Source organism: Hyla sarda, chromosome 10 (assembly GCF_029499605.1).
Source record: "Hyla sarda isolate aHylSar1 chromosome 10, aHylSar1.hap1, whole genome shotgun sequence".
Classification (NCBI taxonomy): domain Eukaryota; kingdom Metazoa; phylum Chordata; class Amphibia; order Anura; family Hylidae; genus Hyla; species Hyla sarda.
In genome coordinates, this window is record NC_079198.1 from 137,328,504 (window position 1) to 137,345,384 (window position 16,881).

Below are 16,881 nucleotides of genomic sequence, written 5' to 3' on the forward strand. Positions count from 1 at the left end.
TTTAAAGTGTGAAGTATTTATTATATCTATTCCTGTTCTTCTCCATATGTCCTTGTTTATAAACACAGGTGTTGTGTTGCTTTGTTATGTAAAGTGTTTCCTGATCTGACACAACATGGAACCATTTATTGTGGCTTCGAGCATAAACACATTTCATTGTCACACGTCTCATTGTTTGCTACACAAGGGATATGGCCGCTTTATTGGTCCAGTGTAGGGTCTCCAAACTGTGGACCTCTAGATGTTGCAAAATGGACCAGGTATGCTGGGAGTTGGAGTTGTGCAACATCTGGAGGTGCACAGTTTGGAGACCACTGGTACAGTACTCCCTCAAGTTACAATATTAATTGGTTCCAGGACGACCATTGTATGTTGAAACCATCGTATGTTGAGACCAGAACTCTATGGAAACCTGGTAATTGGTTCTGAAGCCACCAAAATGTCATCCAAAAATAGGAAAAAGTGAGGATTAAAGAATAATAAGTAGACAACTAATATAGATAAAGCAAATAATTACACATAAAAGTAATAAATATCTGCAGGGAGCTGTAAATCACTGTCTATTTCAGTGTTTCCCAACCAGGGCGCCTCCAGATGTTGCAAAACTACAACTCCCAGCATGCCCGGACAGCCTTCGGCTGTCCGGGCATGCTGGGAGTTTTAGTTTTGCAACAGCTGGAGGCACCCTCTTTAGGAAACACTGGTCTATGTAGAGGACAGAAGCTTCTTCAGGGTCCTGTACAGAACGCGCAATGTCCTAAAAAAAGGAAAATGGAGCCGCCCTCACCTGATGCCTAAAGGAGCAGCTAACCATGGCACAGGTAAAGAGTACAGAACATGTAATACCTCCCTGTACTGTAGGGGGCGCTACCAGACACCAGTCAGTGCACACACTTCAGTAATACAGGTAAAGAGTACAGAACATGTAATACCTCCCTGTACTGTAGGGGGCGCTACCAGACATCAGTCAGTGCATACACTTCAGTAATACAGGTAAAGAGTACAGAACATGTAATACCTCCCTGTACTGTAGGGGGCGCTACCAGACAACAGTCAGTGCATACAATTCAGTAATACAGATAAAGAGTAGTACAGAACATGTAATGCCTCCCTGTACTGTAGGGGGCACTACCAGACACCAGTCAGTGCATACACTTCAGTAATACAGGTAAAGAGTAGTACAGAACATGTAATACCTCCCTGTACTGTAGGGGGCGCTACCAGACACCAGTCAGTGCATGCACTTCAGTAATACAGGTAAAGAGTACAGAACATGTAATACCTCCCTGTACTGTAGGGGGCGCTACCAGACACCAGTCAGTGCATACACTTCAGTAATACAGGTAAAGAGTACAGAACATGTAATACCTCCCTGTACTGTAGGGGGCGCTACCAGACACCAATCAGTGCATTCACTTTAGGAATACACGGGTTTTACCAGTGAAATATCCATTCTGATTGGTCGGTTCTTCCAGCCATTGACCTGTTTCGCAGATTCCATAGCATTGTATGTTGAGTCTGGTTTCAAGTTACAATGGTCCAGAAAAGACCATTGTATGTTGAAACTATTGTATGTTGAGGCCATTGAAGTTGAGGGATCACTGTATAGTGTATGCCCTCCCTTGCTGTAAACCAACAGAATACATTACTGAACTTCTATGGGTTACAATGTTGCAATCGGACCTGACACCTGGTCACAGTTGCCCTTTTGGCCCTGGCTTTTTAAGTTTTTTTTTTTCTTAAAGGGGTACTCTGATGGAATTTTTTATTTTTTTTTTCAAATCAGCTGGTGCCAGAAAGTTAAATAGATTTGTAAATTACATCTATTTACAGTTGCCCTTTTGGCCCTGGCTTTTTAATTTATTTTTTTTTCTTAAAGGGGTACTCTGGTGGATTTTTTTTTTAAATCAGCTGGTGCCAGAAAGTTAAATAGATTTGTAAATTACATCTATTAAAAACTCTTAATCCTTCCAGTAATTATCAGCTGCTGTATGCTCCACAGGAAGTTGTGTAGTTCTTTTCTGTCTGACCACAGTGCTCTCTGCTGACACCTCTGTCCATGTCAGGAACTGTCCAGAGCAGGAGAGGTTTGCTATGGCGATTTGCTCCTACTTTGGACAGTTCCTGACATGGACAGGTGTCAGCAGAGAGCACTGAGGTAAGATAGAAAAGAAATGTAAAAAGAAAAGAACCTTCCTTTGGAGCCTACAGTAGCTGATAAGTACTGGAATGATTAAGATTTATTAATTGTAATAAGTTATTTACAAATCTGTATAACTTTCAGGCACTAGTTGATTTAAAAAAAAAAATAAAAATAAATAAATAAATAAATATTTTTCCACCAGAGTACCCCTTTAATTTTGCTCAAAAACCTCTTGTTTAGTGGCTGCATCAGGTATTGCAGCTCAAGTCAATAGGTTGAGATGCAATACCAGTCACAGCCACTAGGGAATAATGGTGCTGTTTCTGTAGTACAAAGCACTTTTCTTATTTTCTAACAACTACAGTCAGGAAAGGGTCTCCCTTCTCTTTCTTCAACCTACTTATGATGTAAAAGTAAACTCCACAGTCTTGCTAAATTCCCCGGCTTCTTGTTTTCAATCTGTGGACACATTAGCCGCACTAGCAAACCAAGATATGTGTTTTTTTTTTTTTTTTTTTGGCTCCTGGGCAATTGTGTTGTTGAATCTGCAAGTATATGAATAATTTGTGCATAGAAGCAAAAGGCCATCGAGATACCAATGAATATATGTGAGCATGAAAAAAAAAAATCCCATTAAGTCTGTGCAACAATAATATAGGCTGCTCCTAATAATACCGCAGAACGGTTGTGCAATAAATATGGAGTAGTGAAATAGTACAAGCTGGGGTCATTAAACAGCCGACAGTCTGTACTGGCTTAAAATAGGCATAGGATACAATGTAAGGAAATAGAACTACAACAGATACAAGAAAAGTAAATAAAAAAAAGAAAATATTAAAAACCAGAAAAATGTATACTAAAAATATATTAAATAAATAATTAAATAAATATTTATATATTAATTATATGAAGCAGAAATAATTAAATATTTCTTAAACTGTAAAAAAAAAAAACAAATAATAAAAATATATAATCATTCCCAACACTATGAAACAATTCGGTATTGCCCGGTGCAATAATGTGTGAACTAGATGCTCTGTGTCTTTTATTTTATTGTAGTAAAAAAATATATTAAACATAAACTAATATTTTCTTAATTTACAGTAAATGATTTAAACAGTGAAAGTAAAAATGTATTAAAATGAATAATCTTTAAAAAAACTGCTATATATATTGTTTTTATCCCATTGCCATATGCATTGCCTCAAAGTAGATGTAATTATGATAATTATAATAATAATAATAATTAAAAAACAAACACATAGATAAATAGCAAAATAAATAATCACATGAATTAAACTAGATGATATATACGTAAACTGATATATTGCATTGTTTTTATTAGGCCCAAGCCATTAAGTGAAATTTCTTTGTTTCGTTAGGAAAAATATAATGAGGGACAGCCTCCATACAGCCTTTTTATGTAAAACTTTGCTTGTGTGACTCCTAAGATAGAAACAGGATAAACTACTGGAGTGGGGCATGAAGAACCTCGGGGGAGGAGTCTCTTGGGGGAGGAGTCTCATTGCTCTGTACACACCCCTGCTTTAGGCATGTGTAAAAATGAAAAACATATTTTAAATGTCTTTGTGATCAATTAAAACACTTGTCGAAATCAATCTAGAATGGGTCAACAGAGGATTGAACCAATGAAACATGCTGCTATTCATAAAAAACAAAAACAAAATGTCAATTGTATACACACACATATATATATATATATATATATATATATATATATATATATATAACTTTTAAACTGTAAAAAAAAAGTTTGCAAGTGGTGCAAGAGATCGGAATATGGAAATCTTCATAAATTACATGCAAATTAATTATAAAATGTAGCAAATTCTAAATGATTCCAATAATTGGTGTTTATTTTTTGCACACAATTGTCGCTACTCTGGCACCCCAGGCAATGTCCTTTGGGCATGTCATTTGAGAATTTTGCCATTTTTTATTTTTGTAACTTTTTATATTCAAGTTTATGCAATCACTGGGCGCAGACGTCGTCAATGTACCGTAACCCAAGTGTCAACAAGAAAAATCCTCTGTGTAGTTTTATGCACTAATTGAAGCTGATTAGTCACTTGGGGTAATGGCACATTAATGGTTATTGCACCTCAGTATTGGATAAACCCAAATGCACTCTTAGCGCCACATTAATTATATAAGCCTTCTGTGAGAATGGCCGGTGACAGTACAAACAATGGCTAGTAGTGAGCACCCTATGTTAGAGCTCTATAGTTACCTAAGTTGCCAGTGCAGAGACAGTTGTGCGTCCGGGGTTGAGGTTTGCTCTGGTGACTGTCGAGTATCTGCTGAACAAGGTGCTCCACAGAAAACCCTGAACTGCTGTTTCCATTGCTGCACGTCCACTTAATACCGTGAACTGTGGAGAGAATATTGGAGGCCAAAGTCAGAAACAGCTTATTTTTTTTTGGCAATGCAAGCAGCAGGCGGAAACAATACTCATGAGACCCTATTGGCGATATAACTCTAGTGTTGTCCATATAAACCAATCATTGGTGGGAGGCGTCAAGGACCCAATACAAAATGTGTAACAGGGCCCCACACTTACCATGATACAAGAGTACAAAAGCTACCTCAGCACCCCCTTTACTGTAGCTACACTCCATCGTCCATTTTTCAATAAAGATTTCAGACTGACAATAGCTATTTTTGCACTTTGTATACCTTAATACTTTAAAGAAGCACTCCCAGATTTTTAATGATTTTTTATTTTTTTGTTGCTTATATAATGCAGCAAAGGTTATTGTTAGAGAATAATGTAGAGGTTCTTGTGCATGCTTTGTGCTTACCTGTTTTAGCTGATGTAGCAGGCATGGGTTTTCAGCAACCGTCATATATTGTGCAGGCCACAACGCAACAGCGTGCTGCGGCTCCTGCGCCTGCTTGGCAGCCTGGGTGCAATTTATGCAAACTGTGTAGGGATGGGTGTGTGATCTGAGATGCATTAAACATTGCAGTTGACTTACTCATGTGATCAGAGTAAAGTACAATGGATACTACACAGGGGAGTAGAGGCTCCTGTCAAAGACAGGCATCCCTGCTCCTCTAAAGTAAGTGGCAATGCTTCATGCATTGCCACTTTCTGTCTGTAGCCAAAAGTAGGTGAGCACTCATGCGGTGCACTCGGCAGGCAAATGTTTATTGAGCCTGGCTGCCCTGCATGTAGCAGACAGTGCCATGGAAAGTAGGCAGAGTAACAGGGATTCCTGTCAAAGACAGGAGTCCTTGCTTCTTCCAAAGTGCACTATGCCGGCAGCATAGCCCATCTTGGGACAGGTGTAGTTAGTTAGAGCTGACAGCACAGGGATTGCAGTCTGCGACCATATAGACTTATTGATCTGCATAAATGCTGTAAAGACAAATAATTGTTATTTAAATCTACAATGGTTTGAGATGCAAAGTTGGGCATAGGCCTCAACGAAGAATTTCCACTTTTAGCATCAGTTCAAGAACATTGTTTCCCAACCACGGCTTTGTACAACCAGGGCTCAAGTCCTGCAGAAACGCATGGGAACAGAGTTCCTGCACTTTTTCCACAGCAGGTACACTGTTCCCATTAGCAGGAGTCCTGCAGTCAGTCTTTTTCCACACTTTTTTCCCCAGGACTCTGTGCACAACCATGGGTGTTCTTCAGAAGCTGGTTATGGGTTCCCTTAAATAAGCAGCAGGAGCTGTGGCCTTTACAGGAGACCTAGGATGGTTCTAGTGATCCCCCCAATAGTAAGGGTGGGATTTACAGCTCTAGAATGGAAGAGCCCCCTTGTGCCAGTTATAATACTGGCCTCTTATGGGGCAGCTGTGCTCTGGGGCCCCCTTAGGCTAAGTTTCTACTTCGTCTTTTTTTGTGAAAACGCCAAGAAAAACACCAATTCTGCCTCAAGATGTTAGCTGTAAATCAATGAGAAATCACAAAATTCTTATTCCACTCGGCGTTTTACACTTTGGTGTTTTTTTTTTAATCCTTTTGGCATTTTTTCACTCTTTTTTGGCGTTTTTCAGATCCTCGGTAATCGCAGCATGTTGGCGATTTTTCTCCCTTAGAAGTCTATGGGAGTGAAAAAATGGCAAGAAAAACGATATGTGGGTTTTCACTTTGGCATTTTTGTAGGTGGTTTTCATTCTTTTTTGGACTTTAGCGATCCAAAAAAATTATGGAGATACCAAAAGTGAAGGAAAAAATTGTATCTAACGAAATGTATCTTTTTTTTATAGCAACATTTTTATTACTTTTTAAACAGGGATCAATTTATGTGGGCGGGCAGGGACCTAAAAATGTAGTCGACAAAAATGTAGTGTGTGTGTGTTTTTCACTTTTTTTTTTTTTTTAGGTAGTACTACTACTCCCAGCATAGAACACACTGTTCCATGATGGGAGTAGTAGTACCTGTATCCTGACACCCGCTGTGATCCTCCTGTATAATGTATAGATGCGGCGGCTGCTCTTCTATGGTCCCCTGCCCTGACGTATATTTACACCTATTTATATTTCCCCCAGAGAGCTGTGATTGGCCAGATGGTTCCAGCCAATCACAGCTCTCAGTGGGATATATGAATATGTGTATATATACGGCAGTGCAGGGGACCATAGAAGAGCGGCCGCATCTATACATTATACAGGAGGATCGCAGCGGGTGTCAGGAGTGATACCCACTGTGATCTTTCCTTAACTGCAGGTACTACTACTCCTAACATGGAGTACACTCTGCTCCATGCTGGCAGCTGTGGTACCTGCATTAATAGACAGATCGCAGCAGGTTTAAGAACTCGTTGCGATCTGTCTATTAATGCAGGTACTACAGCTCCCAGCATGGATCAGAGTGTGCTCCATGTTGGGAGTAGTAGTACCTGCAGGTAAAAACAGATCACAGCGGGTATCACTGCTGACACCCGATGCGATCGTCCTGTCTATAGCAGAGATGGAGCGGCTGTATACAGTGCTCACATCTCTGCACTATACTCGGCCACTCACTCATTAATATTTCCCTCTGAGAGCTGTGATTGGCTGCAACCATCCGGCCAATCCCCACTCTGGGCGGAAAATATGAATGAATGATGTTCTATTCACATCACAGGCCGGAGTACAGAGCAGAGATGTGAGCGCTGTATAGAGCCGCTTAACATCTCTGCTATATTATGGACGATCGCATCGGGTGTCACGACTGACACCTGGGGCGATATGGCTATTAGTACAGGTACTACTACTCCCATCATGGAACAGTCTGTTCCATGCTGGGAGTAGTAGTACTACCTAACAAAAATTAAAAATAGAGAAAAAAAAGTGAAACACACACTTTATTAAAAAATAATAAAAAATTTGTTCTAAAATATATACATTTCGTTCAATAAAATTTTTTCCATCACTGCTGCATCCCTTTTTTTTTTTTTTGGTACCTAACAAATTTTGGGTACCAAAAAAACTGCCAAGGTGCAATTTCCACACAAAGGAAAAAACGCCAGAAAAAAATACCAGACGCAGGAAATTGCACTGGCGTTTTTCAGACTTTTTTTTCTACCCCCCCCAAAAAAAACGCAGCACAAAAAAACACGTAGAAACTTAGCCTAAGGCACCAGGGCCCCGATGCGGCTGCTTCCTCTGCACCCTCTATGGCTTCGCCCCTGTCTCTGAGCCTTATGTCTTGGTGCCTTACGTTTTAGAGACATCTAGGGTCGCCACCTTTCTTGCAAAAAAATACCGGCCATGCAAATTTGCATAATTAATGATATATGCGTGACATCACAGGATACACATATGTGGGGGAAACTTTGTCCTATTCTGACCCCTATAACTTTTTTATTTCTCCTTATACGGGGCCTGTATGAGGATCATTTTCTGGCCCCGATCTGTAGTTTTTAACAGGACCATTTTTGTTTCAATGGGACTTTTTGATCGCTTTTTTTTAATGAAATTCGGGAGTTTCAGTTAGTTACTAACTACAACTCCCAGCATGCCCTGATACAGCCTGTGGCTTAGCAGCTGCCCCAAGTGAAAACTACAACTCCCAGCATGTTGGACTATATAGTAGTATAAAGTATAGGTCAGTTTTTCCCAATCAGGGGGTGCCTCCAGCTGTTGCAAAACTACAACTCCCAGCATGTTGAACTATATAGTAGTATAAAGTATAGGTCAGTGTTTCCTAACCAGGGGTGCCTCCAGCTGTTCCAAAACTACAACTCCCAGCATGTTAGATTATATAGTAGTATAAATTATAGGTCAGTGTTTCCTAACCAGGGGTGCCTACAGCTGTTTAAAAACTACAACTCCCAGCATGCCCGGACAGCCATTGGCAACAGTTTTGCAACAGCTGGAGGCACCCTGGTTGGGAAAAACTGGTATATGGTGCAACATTCAGGGAGTTGGAGGATTGGTTGGATAAATACCGGCCATGGCATTGCAGGTATTTTTAATATAAAAACGCCGTCAGGGTGCAACACTAGAGACATCTCAAAAGGGGAACGTTCTGTCGAACACAAAAATTTAGTGATTAGTAAAATTTTTTAATAAATTTTAAAAAAGTAGTTTAATGGTCTATTCACACGTACAGTATTCTGCGCAGATTTGATGCTGCAGATTTCAATGCAAACTGAACACAGCTTGAAATCTGGCGCATCAAATCTGCGCAGAATACTGCATGTGTGAATAGACCCTAAATCATTTACTATTTCACGCTGCAGTAGGTATAATCTGAGATCTCACATATTCTGAAGCCGCTCGGATGGTCGTTCCGTCGGGTCGGCCATGTTCTCCGTCTACCTTGACCCCTGACAGCTGAGACGCCTTCACAACCTCATTGTCATTAGTCTCCCGACCACTGGGACCTTACGTTTGTTCTATCCTGTCTGCATTTGTCCCTGTCATCATTGATCCTGTTCAACCCCCGCATCATCCCGGCCGCTGCCGGCACCACAGATGAGATGATGTACAGAACATGTGTCACCCGAGAATAGAACCGAATGTACATGGAGCCACTGGGTGCAACCATAGGCACTAAATATGTCAGTTCACTATTAGGATCTGTATAGTGTAGAGAGTATTAAATATATGGGTTATTGTATTGTATACTAGCTGAGTATATATGTAGGGGATATATGTGTCTATCTATCTATCTCATATCTATCTATCTATCTATCTCATATCTATCTATCTATCTCATATCTATCTATCTATCTCATATCTATCTATCTATCTCATATCTATCTATCTATCTATGCAAAGAAGCGGCGGCACACCAATTTCCAAGTGAAAAAGAATGGATGGCTTTTATTTCAACCAAACATCTATAGGAGCGACGTTTATGTGTCCCACCATTTCAGCCATGTGCTGGGATGGTGGCGATACATAGACGACGTCTTCCTCGTATGGTCAGGCGACATAGACCAACTTGAGGCCTTTCACGAATACTTGAATTCCATCCATACAACCATTAAATTCACGTTGTCCTACTCCACTAGTAGGGTACATTTCTTAGACACTACAGTGGAGATACAGGAAAACTACTTGCGTACAGACTTGTTTGTCAAACCTACAGATAGCAACGCTATTCTGAGGTATGATAGCCAACATCCAAAGCATATGTTTAATTCCTTACCCAAAAGCCAGATGCTTAGAGCAAAAAGGATTGTCAGCTCTGACGACAGGCTGGAAACAGCCCTCAACAAAATGGCATCAAATTTCACAGAACGGGGTTATCCCCACAAATTGATAGAATTAAGTAGGCAAAAGATTGTGCAGACATCTCAATCCCCCACAAGCTTAACCAAACCAGAAAAGTCCCCACCCAGGGTCGCATTTGTTTCCACTTTCTCCGATGTTTCGGGGAGGGTATCGGGAATATTGCGACGACACTGGCATATCTTAAGAGATGGTTATGACATGGTTGAGGAATTCTCATCGCCTCCACTCATGTCATACCGGAGAACAGGTAACCTTAGAGACCGCCTCGTTAGGGCAGATGTTAGTGGGAAACGCTCCAAACAAAGTTACATTACTAGTGCCAGTCTGGGGTCCTTTCCCTGTAGATCGTGCGTGAACTGTTCCCTTATGCACAGGGGTAACAAGTTCACGCACCCCACTACGGGTGAGGAATTCCAGATTAAACACTACTTGACATGCAACTCCACCTACGTGGTCTACGTACTATGGTGCCCATGTAAACTCCTGTATATAGGAGAAACTACATGGGACTTTAAAACTAGAATAAACCACCACAGATATACAATCCGGAAAAAACGGCAAGATCTCCCAGTAGCTAAACACTTTGATGAACTTGGTCATACTGAACGTGAATTACGGTTCATGCTGTTGGACCATGTCCCCCCACTGAAGAAGGGAGGGGACCGGACCAGCAAATTAAAACGGTGCGAATTGAAGTGGATTTACACTTTAAATACTCTTAGACCGGCAGGTCTAAATATGGAATACAAAATTAGTCACAAAATATGTAACCCATAATACCTCCATAAGTGATATCTATGCCATAGAATGCTTTCAATTGAACCTGGTGTATGTGTGATATTATTTACTAATCATTTTGTTTTTTTACCTTCCATAGATGTGAGAGGAGTCCCATACACACGCAACCACACCTGAAACAGAGGACATCCACGCCATTTACATTTTTTTTCCTTTTATTTTTATTTTATTTCAATTCTCAACCACTTGGACACCTGAGCACCCTAATCGCATGAAGAATGTGCACATTCGCAAAGATGGGGACGTGGACGCCCGGACGTCTTCTACACTACTGCGAGCGGACCAGGAGACCGACACCCGGATGGACATCCACTCGTGGTGACGGAGGACCGGTATGTCAACGGGAACGGATTCTCCGTTCCAAGACAACGCTCCAGAGTTAAGTGACATCCCCACCCCCACGATGCGCTGGTATATCCAGCAAGTTGCACTATACAGTAGCGAGAGGCTCAGAAATAGGGATGCCAGGATCCAAGATGGCGCATATGGCAACCAGTGAGTGCACGCAAGCGCGGACTCACACACGTGCGTTTGTTTACATAGGTCATTTCCGGCTCAGATCGGAGCCAAGACGGAAGTGACAATCTTATGATGTGGCGTCCTCGTGTGTTTGGGCTGTGTGTGGCGCGCGCAATGGAACTCCTCCTACAAGGAAGGTACACTTACGGCATATGGACACTTATATCTACGATAATAACTTTTTTTTGTGTACTTATGGATACGGATATGTTTTTCTTTTTTTGTGTTTGCACATATTCTTCATTACTACCAGGCGCCTTATGTTAAGATATGGTGTGTATTCTGCCCTGTATAGTATGATCATCCTCACATTATACCGTTTTCCTTGTATTTTGTAAATAATCACGTGATTCACTAGCTGTCACTTGTATACTATTTAAACTTCACATTGTATATCAGTCACTGCTTGACAATGCCTGTGTGAGACAGGCGAAACGTCGCTCCTATAGATGTTTGGTTGAAATAAAAGCCATCCATTCTTTTTCACTTGGAAATTGGTGTGCCGCCGCTTCTTTGCATATCTACTTTGGACCTGGGACCGGGTTATCCAGCGTGCACCCCCCTCCTCTACGTGTGCTGCCAAAAATTTCTTCTCTATTTTATCTATCTATCTATCTCATATCTATCTATCTATCTAAATATCCCAGGAGAGCAGCACAACCAGATAGTGCTTCAGGTAGCTGGTGCACGCTGTGTAGGAGCCTTGGTTCGGGATCCCAATAGATAAATCCAAAGAGGCAGCAGCACACAAGGTATACGGTGCAAAAAAGTATGTGGTTTTATTGCATCAGTGCATACAGAGCAACGTTTCTGCGACCTCCTCGTCGCCTTTCTCAAGCTCAACTAAGTGACCCCTCAGTGCAGTTTAAATACATTCAGTAATTACAACAATTGTTAACATAAGTGTGAGTATAGGGCATGACATAGTATACAACAAAGCGTCATACTTTGGTGATCCAGTGATAGTGACGATAATTCCTCATCAGTGATTCCTCCCAGTGCAGGTGGATGTGGGCGGATACTTGAGATCTACGTTATTTAAATATATACATAATGTACAGAGTTATCATAAGCACTTACCCAACAGAGCATATCGCGGACTATAACACGTTGAATGAGCGGGGCAAAAAAGTGACTGCGCAGGTCAGAGCAGAACTGCCAATCAAAGGCAGACTGCGCCGATCGCGTGCACCCAATCGCATTCTGTGCAGTGTTGACATGCGTACTTGTAAAAAGAAGTCATGTGCGCCATCTTGGTAAAGGGAAAGAGTATCACATACTGCCCATAGTGTCAGGCGCTAGCGCAGCGCCATGTCAGTATGTCGCTATTCTCAATATTCCAAAGTCATCAATCCAGTAGTGTATGCAGGACCATTACTGCACTTAGGCAAACACTAATGGGCATTCCCGTGTTCTGTTTGCATGGGGCATAAAGCAGGTAGAGCTAGCATGGCGCATACCTTACGGCCATATATGGGGTTACGGGTGTATACATGCAAATTGACCCATGTTTACACACATGTCATGCAAGTATGCGATGGGGAGCAGACTAACACCGGCTGGACAACCACTGATGCTGCACCTGACGCTACCCGATATTCCCGGCCGTGACATAGTATCCTGCAACCCCCAGAACAATGTGGATACCTCTATATAGTATTTGTTTTCAGTATTGCAGATAAACCGTCCTGCAGAGCTGGATGTATGGATGCTTAAACATAATGAACATTTTTTAGGGTAGTAAACATATTATAGAGGGAACGGAGAGTCTTGAGAAAAAACAACATGTTTTTTTTAAAAATCCAAAAAGATAATGCTCTGTTGGTGGCTGTACATATTGTATTTCCATACATCTGAAAATTAAACAGAAAGAGAAAAAAATATTAGAAGGGTCTGTTCACATACAGTACACGGAGAGTAATATATACAAAACTTTAGGGGCTACATTGGAGGGCTATCTTTGACTCATTTTAGAAGTGGTTTTAAATTCTGCATTAAGACCATGGTCTTAATGCAGAATTTAAAACCACTTCTAAAATGAGTCAAAGATAGCCCTCCAATGTAGCCCCTAAAGTTTTGTATATATTACTCTCCGTGTACTGTATGTGAACAGACCCTTCTAATATTTTTTTCTCTTTCTGTTTAATTTTCAGATGTATGGAAATACAATATGTACAGCCACCAACAGAGCATTATCTTTTTGGATTTTTAAAAAAAACATGTTGTTTTTTCTCAAGACTCTCCGTTCCCTCTATAATATGTTTACTACCCTAAAAAATGTTCATTACGTTTAAGCATCCATACATCCAGCTCTGCAGGACGGTTTATCTGCAATACTGAAAACAAATACTATATAGAGGTATCCACATTGTTCTGGGGGTTGCAGGATACTATGTCACGGCCGGGAATATCGGGTAGCGTCAGGTGCAGCATCAGTGGTTGTCCAGCCGGTGTTAGTCTGCTCCCCATCGCATACTTGCATGACATGTGTGTAAACATGGGTCAATTTGCATGTATACACCCGTAACCCCATATATGGCCGTAAGGTATGAGCCATGCCAGCTCTACCTGCTTTATGCCCCATGCAAACAGAACACGGGAATGCCCATTAGTGTTTGCCTAAGTGCAGTAATGGTCCTGCATACACTACTGGATTGATGACTTTGGAATATTGAGAATAGCGACATACTGACATGGCGCTGCGCTAGCGCCTGACACTATGGGCAGTATGTGATACTCTTTCCCTTTACCAAGATGGCGCACATGACTTCTTTTTACAAGTACGCATGTCAACACTGCACAGAATGCGATTGGGTGCACGCGATCGGCGCAGTCTGCCTTTGATTGGCAGTTCTGCTCTGACCTGCGCAGTCACTTTTTTGCCCCGCTCATTCAACGTGTTATAGTCCGCGATATGCTCTGTTGGGTAAGTGCTTATGATAACTCTGTACATTATGTATATATTTAAATAACGTAGATCTCAAGTATCCGCCCACATCCACCTGCACTGGGAGGAATCACTGATGAGGAATTATCGTCACTATCACTGGATCACCAAAGTATGACGCTTTGTTGTATACTATGTCATGCCCTATACTCACACTTATGTTAACAATTGTTGTAATTACTGAATGTATTTAAACTGCACTGAGGGGTCACTTAGTTGAGCTTGAGAAAGGCGACGAGGAGGTCGCAGAAACGTTGCTCTGTATGCACTGATGCAATAAAACCACATACTTTTTTGCACCGTATACCTTGTGTGCTGCTGCCTCTTTGGATTTATCTATCTATCTATCTATCTATCTATCTCATATCTATCTATCTCATATCTATCTATCTATCTATCTCATATCTATCTCATATCTATCTATCTATCTCATATCTATCTATCTATCTATCTATCTAGAAGGAGGATAGCAGCTCACCACTAAGCGAGGTGAACGGGTGCCTCCCGTTGTTGATCCGGGTCAGGGATCCAAACTAGATATCCAAATAAGAGCAGTGGCACCCCAAATAGGTGAAAAAGGTGGTGTCTTTATTGACTCCATGGTGAGCTACGTTTCAGCAGCCTCACGCTACCTTGATAATGGCTGCTGAAACGTAGCTCACCATGGAGTCAATAAAGACACCACCTTTTTCACCTATTTAGAGTGCCACTGATTTTATTTGGATATCTATCTATCTCATATCTATCTATCTATCTATCTATCTCATATCTATCTATCTATCTATCTCATATCTATCTATCTATCTATCTCATATCTATCTAATCTATCTATCCTATCTATCTATCTATCCTATCTATCTCATATCTATCTATCTATCTCATATCTATCTCATATCTATCTATCTATCTATCTATCTATCTATCTAAAACAAGGATAAGTTGGCCAGCACATACTGATACCAAACTACTGCATAGACCCGGTATACAGGTGCACACTGCTAGGCTGAATATACATAAACAGGAGAATACAGCAGCACACTGCTAGCACAAAGATACAGATAAAACATGAAATGCTATATTGCTACAAAGCAAAAAATGAAAAAATTTTGGAACTTTGCTCACCATTTGGTGGCCAAATAGTTTGGACCATCCCACCAAACTTTCTCTAATTGGGGAGAAAGGAGAAAGCCGCTGCCAGACACCTTTTATCTTCACAAGAACAGGGATAGGAACATACCAGATACTTCTCTGTACCTGCTTCATCATATCTCTTCAGGAGACTGTGTGCAATGAGCAGTATATCACTGTGTGCCACCCAGCTTTCCTAGTCTCCTGAAGAGCTCCAATATGGCAGCTTTACCAGCGCTGGAGTGCAGGGACAATGAGCAGCCTAACACTGCTTGCCGCCCAGCTTTCCCAGTCTTATGAAGAGAATATTTGTCTTGTAAAGCAGCCATATATGAGCTTTTCAGGAGACTGGGAAAGCTGGGTGGCAGGCAGTACACAATGCAGGGCTCTCAGCACTTCCACAACTTTCCCAGTCTCCTGAAAATAATATTTGTCTGATAAAGCAGTCAAATGAAAGCTTTTCAGGAGATTGGTAAAGCTGGGTGTCATGCAGTGTTAGGCTGCTCTCCAGCGTGCACTCCAGCGCTGCCATGTCCTTTCCCTGCCCCCACACTGATGTGTTCTCCCCCCCACCTCACTCAGCCCACAATAAATCTATTCACCTCCACGATGCAGTTTTTATAAAGTATAAGCATTTTTTATTTGTTTTATTTAGAGTTTTATCCTCATCATTTTTCTCATTACAAGTTTTGTGACTCTTACATCATGTGACTCGAGTAATGTGAGTCAGGAGGCTACCATACACATTAGACTGGCGGGCGATGCTGCCAAAATTGGTGAATTTACATAGATTATGTTGCTTGGTGTCTACAGCTGTTGTTCAGACCCATACGTCTCCATGGTAACAGACTACAAGCAAACACAATGTAGTCTGATCACACTCCCTTCTATCCATCCTTTACTTCTAGGTAATCTGCAATTTAGCAGGAAGAAGTAGAGACCAGGTAAAGGGATCAGACTACAAAGGGCCTCACTGTAGTCTGTTACCATGGAGACACACAGGGCTGCACAGATGCTGTGAACACAAAATAGTCAAATATTTTTAATGAAAATTATTGGCAAAATCGCATAAAAAAACACACAGAAATATGCATTTGTTATGCAATTTTGCAAACACATTTATGCAATTATAAAAAAATGTAGTATTTTTGCAATTTTGCTAATTCAATAAAAAAATAAAAAAATATTAGCAATAGTGTTAAATTCCTTCAACCTAGTTTCAATTATGAAATATTTTGGCTTTAAAAAGGTATATAGAACTATAAAAAATGTATAAGGGAACCATAAAAATAAATGGACGATGTTTTAGTAGATTCTTTGTAGTTCGTCTCACTGCCGTTTTGTGCAGAATTATCAGATTTTTGGGATTATCCGATGCTGAATTATCAGACTCTCTGGATTATTGGACGCAGGTTTAAAGACATTTTTCCCGTAACAATAATGGAAACCAATGGTGGCGTTATGATTGATAGTAATGATATAAATCACTGCTGAGTATTGTGCTATTCATATATGAATGGAAACATCTGTCGCCGTCTCTCGGAGGTGGGACCATGATAACAGGTGGCCCCCCGGGAGCTACTCAATTTGTTCAATTATAATGACATGTTTCACGATCCCTGCAGAAATTCTATGCAATCT

The 16,881-nt window shown here is 40.9% G+C and overlaps 1 protein-coding gene across 8 annotated transcripts in view; it reads right to left on the bottom strand.

Annotated features, from left to right (window-relative positions):
- The window catches only part of LOC130293821 (calmodulin-binding transcription activator 1-like), a 1,711,968-nt gene that overhangs the window by 259,662 nt on the left and 1,435,425 nt on the right, over window positions 1-16,881 (bottom strand). For 7 of the 8 annotated variants that reach the window (XM_056542963.1, XM_056542962.1, XM_056542967.1 and 4 more), the window contains one exon: window positions 4,395-4,535. The exons of the other annotated variant lie outside the window; for it this stretch is intronic. In XM_056542963.1, coding sequence (XP_056398938.1) covers window positions 4,395-4,535 — 141 coding nt within the window. The remainder of the gene's footprint in view (window positions 1-4,394; window positions 4,536-16,881) is intronic. 8 annotated transcript variants of the gene reach the window in all.